Source organism: Sphaeramia orbicularis, chromosome 4 (assembly GCF_902148855.1).
Source record: "Sphaeramia orbicularis chromosome 4, fSphaOr1.1, whole genome shotgun sequence".
Lineage (NCBI taxonomy): Eukaryota > Metazoa > Chordata > Actinopteri > Kurtiformes > Apogonidae > Sphaeramia > Sphaeramia orbicularis.
Window position 1 is genome coordinate 57,308,730 of NC_043960.1, and position 11,980 is coordinate 57,320,709.

General features: G+C 40.2%; 1 protein-coding gene across 1 annotated transcript; it reads right to left on the reverse strand.

Annotated features, from left to right (window-relative positions):
* Positions 1-2,744: 2,744 nt before the first annotated feature.
* On the reverse strand, positions 2,745-10,790 carry LOC115417626 (5-hydroxytryptamine receptor 3E-like). Its single transcript, XM_030131639.1, has 9 exons — positions 10,751-10,790; positions 9,381-9,541; positions 9,232-9,276; positions 8,795-8,901; positions 8,517-8,686; positions 6,898-7,058; positions 5,249-5,459; positions 4,959-5,168; positions 2,745-3,267 (listed from the first exon to the last, which is right to left on the reverse strand). The coding sequence occupies exons 1-9, from the start codon at positions 10,788-10,790 to the stop codon at positions 2,969-2,971; spliced, it is 1,404 nt and encodes a 467-aa protein (XP_029987499.1). The 3' UTR covers positions 2,745-2,968.
* Between the last annotated feature and the right edge of the window lie 1,190 nt (positions 10,791-11,980).

The window sequence follows — 11,980 nt, forward strand, 5'->3', positions numbered from 1 at the left end:
AGGAGGAGGAGACAGGAGGAGACAGGAGGAGACAGGAGGAGACAGGAGGAGGAGACAGGAGGAGACAGGGGGAGGAGACAGGAGGAGGATGGAGGTCCACCTGGAGGCCGACAGCAGGCAGGTGTGGCAGCACCGCCTTCACAACAGCGCAACCACAACAGGAGCTTAAAAACAGAGCCACCTTCACAACAGCACCACTTTAACAGAAGCACCACCATAACAGTAGGTCCACCTTAACAGAGGCACCACCATAACAGTAGGACCACTTTAACAGAAGCACCACCATAACAGTAGGTCCACCTTAACAGAGGCACCACCATAACAGTAGGACCACTTTAACAGAAGCACCACCATAACAGTAGGTCCACCTTAACAGAGGCACCACCATAACAGTAGGACCACTTTAACAGAAGCACCACCATAACAGTAGGTCCACCTTAACAGAGGCACCACCTCAACAGTAGGTCCACCTTAACAGAAGCACCACCATAACAGTAGGACCACCTTAACCCTTTCATGTATACTGGTCACTACAGTGGACAGCTATTCTACAGCTGTTCTCTTGTATATTCATGGATTTTATTTATTTATTTATTTATTTATTTATTTTTACACATATCTATATTAAAGTTTTAAGACACTACATATCTTTTCTGACATGAATTGGTAACATTGTGTAGATTTCTCCTGAGCATAAACCCCCAGAATCACAACCCCTCCCCATAGTTTTCACACAATTTATCAGTAAATACATGTTTCTGTGCATCAAAAATTAAACGTGTTGTGTCCAGCTGAGTGGACATTTTTGCAACTTCATGAAAAATAAGTTCATGAGAATTTTGTTTATTATTATTATTTTTTTAATATATTTTTTATTTTCCTTTTTTTTTATTATTTTTATTTGATTTGTTTTTTTTATTTATTTTTCAGAAGAAAATTTTCAATCGCATTGTTTTTTTCATGCCTAAAGAGGAATAAAAACACTCAGGAAAAAATTTTGATTAAGGTTCTCATAATTCGTGCATGAAAGGGTTGACAGAAGCACCACCTTAACAGTATAACCACCTTAACAGAAGCACCACCTTAACAGTAGGACCACCTTAACAGTCTGTCATCGTTGTGCCTTTCTGTTGTCTGTCATCTGTCTTTCATCTCTGTCATCTGTCTGTCTGTCATCTTTCTGTCTGTCTGTCTGTCATCTGAGATGGGAAACCTATCAAACATAACGTCTGTTCATGGACGTCTGTGCAGTTGTTTGAGCTGGGTCTGGTTCTGATAGTGATGTCATTTCCTCTGGTTAATGTTTGTTGTGTTATTGATTTGAGTATGTATCCGGTAAAAGAAGAGAACCTTTATTAAATAGATTGATAAAGAAAATGCCATGAAACAGTGAGACACACTGGTATGAGGTTAGATACATGTCTGTAACAGAACTGTCAAATGGACTTTAGTTCAGTTCCACAGTCAGCTCCATATGATCTGAACTGGGCCAGACCAGTAGGATAATAACAGTGAAAAAAGGACAGTTACATTATGAACATGTTTACATCTACAAAGTTTCATTACAAATGTGAATAACATGAACAACCTGAAATGTCTTTAAGAAAAATAAGTGCAGTTTTACCACTATTCTGCCTCAGTTTATTATGTACATATGAATTATAATGTACAGATCACAGTGCATCTACAAATACACACAATATTTAAGAACAGACAGAATATTGGAAAAAATCAAATAAAATAAATACACCTAAGACAGGGGCGAGGTTAGCACTCGTGCCTCACAGCAAGAAGGTCCTGGGTTCGATTCCAACACCAGTCGACGGGGGGTGGGACCTTTCTGTGTGGAGTTTGCATGTTCTCCCCGTGTCTGCGTGGGTTCTCTCCGGGTACTCCGGCTTCCTCCCACCATCCAAACACATGCACTGATAGGTTAATTGGTTAATCTAAATTGCCCATAGGTGTGAATGTGAGAGTGATTGTTTGTCTCTATATGTTCAGCCCTGCGATGAACTGGTGACTTGTCCAGGGTGAACCCCGCCTTTGCCCCTATGTAGCTGAGATAGGCTCCAAGCGACCCCCGTGACCCTAGTGAGGATAAAGCGGGTTCAGAAAATGAATGAACACCTAAGACATTTCAGGTTGTTCATATTTGTTTCAAGTTAGTCGTATTTTTTGTGAAAGGATAGTTTGCAAATGTAAACATATTCATGTAATTTTACTGAAACAAAGGGAACATTTTGCCCCATTATTTATTATTTCTAGGTTTTTGGACAGTATTTGCCTGGTTCTGACCCCCTTTAGATCCTACTGGTCTGTACGTGGAACCTGAACTAAAATGATCATCTTTGATTGTTCATATCTTCAGTGTCATTTTAACATTTCACCAGTTGATCCCAGGGGTCGGATTGGACCCTTTGGAGGGCTGGTTTTGACCCACGGGCCGCATGTTTGACACCGGTGGTCTAGATGATCCAGGGGACAAAAGCCCTGGTTCCAGAGTGGTTGGACTTGGACATGAAAACAGCCTGGACTTAAAGAAGGGTTGGTTTAGGATTAACCTCCTAAGACCCAGGACATGTCAGCAAAGTACAAGCTTTTTTTGTTTTTTATTAAATAAGTGCCTATACCGGAAACATCATGATGCAACAGTTTTTTCAGATGCACTTTTTAAAATTTTTATGGAATGTCCTTTGTGGTGGACAGTTTTCTTTTCTTTTCTTTTTTTTTGTATAAAGTTGTGAAACTCTTGTCCACAAATGTGGACAGTGGGTCTTAGGAGGTTAAGGGAAAAGGTTGGATGGACAAAAGTACAAAAGACAAGCAGAAAAAAAGCCACAATAAACCCAGATGTATGTGGGGTCCAACATCAGCCCTGACGGAGGTCTGAATATTTTGATCATCATCTGCTGATATTTGCACCAGTACCAGTAGATTATGGGGTTTTATGGATGGACTTCCCAGCATCTCATGTAGCCAGTGAGGAACTGAAGGTCCAGATGCATATGATGGTGATGAAGCTGACAGAAATGAAGAGGATGTAGAGGCCGAAGAGCAGCCGGTCGATGATGACGCCCATGGTCTGCCAGTCCTGGGAGCTCCTGGAGCTCTGGAGCTGTTTCTCCATCTGGAGGCGGATGGTACCCAGGTGTTTGTTCATCTTCCTCAGCTCGTCCAGAACCGGGTCCTGACACTGTTGAACTGTTAATGTGTCACCGGAGATGTTCTGAAGGCCTGGAACTGAGATGTGGATGGTGTTCTTCATTCCTGTATGTTGTAAAACAGTCATATTTTTGAGTGAAGGTCTGTAAACATTTGCATCTATACATCAGTCGTACAGACTTTTTTCAGAACTTCTGTATTTTTGATCAGAAATACGCAATCATCGCGGAATACTACTTCCTGGCCTATAAGGGCAACTGTGGCACAAGTGAAGAGTGTTTTAGTACCGTTCCAGGTTGGCCTAGTTCTGCCCAAAAGCAGCTGCATCTGTCCTTTCAGTCTTGTCCTGTGGACAGTGAGGTTTAGGCGATCCGGCGGAATGAGGGACTAAAGTTTGTGATTAAAAGGGTAGTACGTATGTCTGCAGCAGACATTTCATATCCAAAAATTACATGCTGGGAATCACTGTTGGCTGTTTTTTCTCTGAGATTTGTAGCATCTAGGCCTCAGAAGAACCTGCCCATCTAGTGGATTTGACAGACACACGAACATAAACACAAACGTTACCCAAAAAAAAGTGAACTGATGCTAGCACTGGGCTAACATTACTGATGCTACATAGCAGACGTCCACTTGGACAACCCTGAACAGACTGTGATGCTTCCTAAGGTCGACTGGACATTAGACATACATTCTGTCTTCGTAAACATGCTAATGACTTGTGGTTCTATCAGTTCAGTAACAGTCTGATCACTCTCTTCTTTCCCTGATATTTAAGGACAAATTCCTCGTGGAAACATTTGTACCTTTTATTGATTTAGTTCTTTTTAGTTACAGAGTTTTCTTCAATGAGCCTTCACAACATCTACAAATGTAATATTTGTCAAATGGCTCATTGTGTCCACTCTGGTCCATTTGGTTTCACTGTGTTGACCCTTGGCAGGACGTCCTTTTCCACGATGATTACGTATTTCCAGCAAGTGTGAAAAAAGTCAATAATTAAAAAATACCTTCTAAGTAATAAATAAAAAAATAGATAGATAGATAGATAGATAGATAGATAGATAGATAGATAGATAGATAGATAGATAGATAGATAGATAGATAGATAGATAGATAGATAGATAGATAGATAGATAGATAGATAGATAGATAGATAGATGTCAAACCATGTTTTGTAAGCCTGTCATCTGTCCTGTTCCTGTGTCTGCTCATGGTTCATATACTCAGTCCTTTTGGATTACACTTGGAATGTTCCGACCTCTTGGTTCACAGTGAAGTCAGAATTTTATTTTATTTTTCTTAGTGTTAATAATAGTTCATTGTGATTTTTCAAAATTTCTCTGGACTTTAAAAGTAGTTTGAAACCATTCACAATCTTTTTTGGTATTCCCAATGAATGAGAAGAGTTTCTCTATACTGTTACATTAGCACAATGGAACTACATCAGTATTTGACCACAGTCATAATGTCTGTAGGTCGCCTGCACATGAAAGACTTTTGTATAATGGGGATATTCTATTTTTACAAATAATGTGGCAGCTGTAACATCAATCTCTGACATGCAAATGTAAAGACAAAAATGGGAATCTGTTATCAACCCTTCTCATTAACAACAAAGATAAAGAACATCTACTGAAATCAGCTTTAACTGTTGGTTCTAGTTCATTATAGTTTGATTAAACAGCTGATTCATGACTGAAGGTGTCTGTGATAACAAAAAAAAAAAAACAGTAGAAATGCAGTAAGGATTAAAAGTAAACTTCCAGTCAGATGATATAGAGTCGTTATTCTACCTGCTGATGCTTGGTGAAGGGATACAGTTTTTCGGTTGCTTTTTTTCAGTGGAGGGAAACAAACAATAACAGCTAGATAGTGTAGCACAAGGACGCTGAGCCAATGAGGGACTGCACGGTAGGAAGTGGAGCTGAGCTGGAGGTGAGTGATGAACACTGTCTCTAATAAACTGGCCACCATCAGAGCCAGACTGATTGAGAAGAAAACACCTGCAGGAAAGAAACAGGAAAGGTTGGAGTGGTCAAAGAGGGACGATACTACACCAAACAGAGGTAGAGGTTGAACCCACTGATGAGCGGCGTGGCATTTCCAGTGGACGGCAGCAGGTCGTTCATGATGAGCAGGAACACAGTGTAACCCAGGATGAGCGTCATCTTAAAGGACGACCGGTCCACGCTGGTGGGAGGAAGCAGGAAGCTGAACAGGTCCACGGTGATGAGGAAACCACTGGGGATCAGGAGGTTGACCACGTACAGGGCCGGGGAGCGCCGCAAAGTCAGCTAAAGGCACAGAAGATCTAAGGGTTAGTTCAGAAGTTGGATGATGGATTAAACAAATGACGGACAAAAAGGGTCTGAAAATGGATGAAATGACAGATTTTTACAAAAAAACAGCCAAAGCCTTTGTAGGGCTGGGTTCAGGGCCGGACTGGGACCAAAAGAGGGTCCTGGCATTAACCCTAACCCTAACCCAAACCCACCATGATTATTTATACGACATGTGGAGGCACACGACATACCACAGGATATATGCGGGCTGTTTCAAAAATTACACTAAAGCGCAGTAGTCTACATGGAAGAGAGGAACCATGTTCAAAAATACAGACTCACAGACTTTCATCTGGGGAGAGATGACCACCTGGTTATCTGGTTACATACTAGGGATTAATCACCAAAGCAATGTTTCAGTAAAATTACATGATAATAATAAATATAAATATAAAAAAAAAAAAAAATAGAAATATATATACATATATATATATATATATATATATATATATATATATATATATATATATATATTTACTAGTGCTGTCAAAGGATTAAAATGTTTAAGCTGAGCCTGCAAACAGACATCCTGTTGACGACTCCGATGATTCTGAAACATAAAAACTAGTACTGTCAAACAATTAAAATTTTCATTCAGATTAATCTCAGAGCTGCTGTGAATTAATTTCAATTAATCATAACTAATATCATTCATTTGTAATCTATATTTATCACGTCATTTTGCATGAACAAAGAGACTCATTACAGAAGTGAATATATCTGCACTTAACGTGTTTGTCCAACCTGGCTGACCCGTTAGCCGTAGTGCTAACAGAATCCAGACTATCATATGTTTGGTGTTAAGGTGGTATTTTAAGGTGGAAGTGCTTCAGTGAATATTAAACCCCTTCCTTCAGAGTGTGTCTAATCCTTTGTGTGGGTCGACTGCTTCGTCTTGTTTTTTTTTCTCCTCATATTTCCATCCAGAGGGCCAGCATGCTGGTTCTGCTCTTCCATCTTTGTGGGTCGGTTCTGCTGCCTGTCACTACTGGATCAACTGATCATTTGTTCGTGTGCGTTAACTCTAACTCTACTGGAACAAACTGACCCACATGTGTTGGAGCAGACGTTCACAGTCATTCCGCTGTAGATGGTTCATGGAGTTCACATTTATGATCACATTCAGCAGGAGGATGGATTCAGCTGAGTTAACAAGTTCATTTGGACAGACCTGATCTGTAGGAACAGGGTTAGGAACAGGGTCAGTAACCCTGTTCCTAACCCTAACCCTGACCACTGAGGCTCTAAATGAGTGATTCTTGACCCTTCATCCTCCACCACAGCTCACAGAAACAGTTCAAAGATGAACTCAACATGTTGTGTGTTTTTCCTTTAATCTGTCACCTGTTTGTCTGTAGAACAGAGGTTACAGATATTAGTCAGTACTTACAAAATATGTGATCTCAGAGTAACTTCCCACATCTAAGTCCAGGACAGATGGAGCGATGCTGATGCCTACCAGCTCCCACTCCCCTTGGGTGTAGATGACGTCTGTGGACTCACTCAGAACATCTGCAGCTGAACTGCCAGCACTCACAGTTATATCTGTAGCTGGAATGACATAGAACACACATCAGACAGAAGAACCACAGAATAATAATAATAATAATGATAATAATAATAATAATAATAATAATAATAATAATAATAATAGTAGTAGTAGTAGAACAAAAGGAACCAAATGTGTTCAGTGGTTTGTGTATTTTTAGTTTATTCACTCATCAACAGCTGTGGTTTATATTTATATATATAAATGATATGGAGTGATGTATACTGGCAATTATACATCTGTTTTAAACCTAAGTGAAGCCCAAATACTGATGGTAATACCACTGCCATCACTGCAGTCACAGAAGGTAATCACCTGGGATGAACAATGAAAAGCTACAGGAACCTTTAAATATACAAAGAAATAAAATAGATAGAAATAATCTGAACGAACTGATGACTAAGCTCCGACAGAACATGGCTTTCTTAAGATAAGAATAAGAATAAGAATAAGAATAAGAATAAGAATAAGAATAAGAATAAGAATAAGACTGATTCTGCTGCCTTATAGGAGGATCCTTCCTATTCTACCCAAACTTGGAGGTTGTTCTGTCTGCTTTAAATCAACAGAACTTTAGCAGGTGGGGTCCTCCTAAAGTCCACAGATGGTACTGTTAACCCTAACCCTAACCCACTAACCCTAACCCAGGGGTCAGCAACCCTGGTCCTAGAGAGCCACCATCCTGCATGTTTTAGAATGCGTCCCTCTTCCAACACACCTGTTTCAAATGATAAGCCTATCATCAAGCTCTGCAGAAGCCTCATAATGATCATCAGGTGTGCTGGAAGAGGGAAACATCTAAAACATGCAGGATAGTGGCTCTCTAGGACCAGGGTTGCTGACCCCTGCCCTAACCCTAACTGTCTGGAACAACTGTTAACCCTAACCCAAGAAACAGAATCAGATTGAAAAGTGACCCCCCCACAGGTTAGTTCAGGTCCAGTCCAGGTCTCCTTCCTAGTCCACCAGTACCAGGTCCAGGCAGATAAAGGCAGATCTAATCTTAGGCCAGTCCAGTTCTGTAGTTCTGTTAGTGTCTGGGTTCCAAACCCTAGGGTTAGTATCTGTTGTATTGTTTGATTGTATCATTTCTCATTGTTGTGTTTGTTTTGCTTTGAACTGAACTACTGTCACATGTTCCCAGTGGATTAAATACATTTAATATGGATTTGATTTGGTGGGTTTTCTGCTTTTTACAGAATTGATTCTATTGATTAATCTAAGTCAATAAGTAATTTGATTAATCAGTTAATCATTGCAGCTGTAAGGTTTTTAGAACAGGAAGTGACTTATGATAAGATGGAAATATGTTATAATAAATATAAACGTATCATAACATGTTCATTTCCCATCAGAATATTGATCCTGTTCATTCCATCGATGTGACCCAAAACTAAACACCGGTGTCCTTAAGTTGAACCTGAATGAACGGACCTGGACTGGGTCTGGGGCAGACTTACCAAAGTGCAGATATGATCCAAAGGTCAGAGAACAGTTCTGGACATCGAAGGGGAAATAGTAGATTTCTAATCGGCAGGAAGTGACCAGTCTGAGGGGTCTGTCATCGAAGACCCGCCCACTGTTGTCCAAGTAAACGAAGGGGGTTTGAGGAGATGCGCTGTCCTCCATGCTGGAACACAAACACAGTTAGAACATCAGGTCCAGTCAGACTGGGTTACAGGTCCAATATGAGACATGAGGGGCACATCTGAACCGTACAACCACATCTGAACCGTACAACTGGACCACGTGGACGTCTGGGCTCCACAGCATGTCCCGTGGGACGGAGATTCTTCTGATGCCACATTCCTGCTCGTCCCAGCTCAAGCCTTCAATGTCCCACTCCTGCGCCGCAGAAGACACCAGAGGACAAACTTTTATGGAGACGTTTGTGTCATTTCACCTAGAATTCTGTTCTGAACGATGGATTCACTTCTATTATTAAAACTACAAAATGAAAACAGCAAAGAGCTTTATCTGTGACGACCAGCTATAGCTGAAGAAATCAACCTGTCAATAAGAGCATTATGGACATTTGTGCCATCCCATAATAGATATGATAATAAATGGAAGTAGATGAAATGACTGAACTGTTCTGGTGACAGTTTGTACAGTAACTATAATAACACATTTACAGTTACTTTAACAGTGGAACACATTTCCACATCCACTCACCAGGATCTGCCATATGAATGTAGTCAGTGACTGCTGCTTCTCATTCTACATAAAAACAGAATAAATACACACATGGAGCAGGTTTATATTATTATTATTTGGAAATGATTGGATAATAAGACATGCAGAGGCTTCAGCTGTAGACTCACCACTCCTAAAATCCCCACCACGGTGATGGACAAACTTATATTAGTTGAATGTCGGAGGTTTTTTACAGGACGGATTAACTTTTTAGAAAATAAATCCTTCTGAAGTTCCTGAAACAAAGAATCTGGGGTCGGACTGGAACAGTTCAAGGTCCAACCCAAACCTGGATCAGAAGGACCAAGGAAGGTTAGTTCATTTCCATTAACTCTAACTCCCTTAACCCACCCTTACCCAAACCCACCAACCCTAACCCACTAACCCACTAACCTACTAACCCTAACCCCCTAACCAGAGGTGATTTCTCTCAGACTGCAAGGGAAGCTCAGCTTCCCCTAAAATTACAAAAATTAAATTGTTAAATCTGTTCAGTTGTGTTGACTTTTCATTGTCTACAAATGTGTTAGAACACGTTCATCTCACAGACGAGTTCGTTCAGAATCAGCTTTGTCACCAGTCATGGGACTGGATGTTGTTCACTTCTCCTCCATTCCTGTGTCTGTGTTTTCTCATACATCTCTGCTCAGTGCATTTGTCGTAGACGCTCAGCGTCCATGCACTTCAATGGGACTGAGTGGAACTGGTTTTTTCATTGACTCTAAACTGGACAGTAATTGGATAAATGCCACCATATTGTCCCGCCCCTGGATGCTCGGCATCTCTCGGGGTGAATGGAGCTGTGGGCGGAGCTCGGCCGGGCTGGACGCCAGGCTTCCACACGCTGATTGGAGGATTAGTTGAAAGGCTGAATCCCGTTTGATTGACAGCTGTTTTCAGATCTCCTCCTTCACTGACACAGTTCAGTTTAAAACCGTCGCACATTCTGCTGTGAAATCAGAGAAACCACTACGAAATTACTTGTTCATTTCTTACACTGTAAATAAAACACACTCATTGTACTTCCTTGTTTCAATTTAACATAATTTCAGTGTTTTCTTGTTTACTTGGTACGATAAGGTCACTGACCATTTTCTTAAAAAGGAACGAATTTATGTTTAAATAACTGGACATTTTTTTTGATGTAAGCCGACAATGAGCTTCCCCTGTCTGAAAGATGAGCAGCCGACACTGCCCCTAACCCCTAACCCTTAACCCTAACCCACTAACCCTAACCCGCTAACACCCTAACTCTACCCCCCCAATCCACTAACCCAAACCCCCTAACCTTTAACCCTAACCCACCAACCCTAACCCACTAACACCCTAACTCTAACCCCTTAACCCTAACCCACCAACCCTAACCCTATCCCACTAACCCTATCCCACTAACCCTAACTCACTAACCCTATCCCACTAACCCACCAGCCCTAACCCCTAACTGATCAGTTTATTTCCATCAGTTCACTGAGCTGTTGTCAGATGTGCTTCCACTTACCGTGAACCATCAGAAAACAGAAGAACCCAGCAGTGTTCATGTCGTGTGTCACCTGTAGTTCTTATGTTGGTCTTATCTACGTCTATTCTTTAACAGACAGGAGAACTGGGACCAAATGATGATGATTGGCTGAAGGCTGTTTGCCTCTTTAGTATAACTGGTCAAACCAGGATGTGGTTTATGTTCATTCTCTCCTTTAAATGTGTTTAATGTTGGTCTTTGTTCAGTGTCATCCAAACACTGGATAAAAAAAATATTAAACATGGACCAGTCTGTCAGTAGTGCACACACCTTACATTACATTCTATCTATCTATCTATCTATCTATCTATCTATCTATCTATCTATCTATCTATCTATCTATCTATCTATCTATCTATCTATCTATCTATCTATCTATCTATCTATCTATCTATCTATCTATCTATATTTGATGAATAACACATTTCAGACTGTCCATGTGTCACATACTAACTAATAAAAATGTGTATTTTTTCAGAATATTTATTTAAATGTTGTTCCTCTGACATGATACAGTCCAATAACACCAAAAGTGTTGTGGGTGTTTGAACATTTCTACTTAGAATTTTGATCAAATTATCAAAAATGTCATATGGTGTGACTGTCATATATGTGCCCTCACAGATAAGAACATATTTACAAATAAATGACAAGTATTTGATAGTTCTACAGTACATTTAAAATAATGATGTGTTTTCAATAGCCACATAAACAGTTGTTGTCTATAATGAACAGACTATTTCAGTTTAATTTACTCACATTTGTTTTTGTCTCACTCCCGTTTCTTCTTTTGAATTTTGAAACTCTACTTAGAACCTTCTGAAGTGAAAAATATGCATTCATACATTTTTTAAAACTGGTCTGTATATTTTGATCAGGAGTTTATGTCCAATGAGGGGAGGACACACAAGTCCAGGGACAGACAGAATGCAGACCCTGAAAGGACAGAGGATGTCCACAGGGAAGGACCCTACTGTGGTAGAACTCATTCATTCATTCATTCATTCATTCATTCACTCACTCACTCACTCACTCACTCACTTACTCACTCATTCATTAATTTATTCACTCATTCATTGTTCATTCATGCTAACATTCATTCTGACACACTTTTCAGTTTCTTCATATTTTTATGCTTTTGTGTGTTGATAATTATTGTCCCTAACCCTTTAAAATATGAACATAAACATAATATTCCCTTCCACCTCA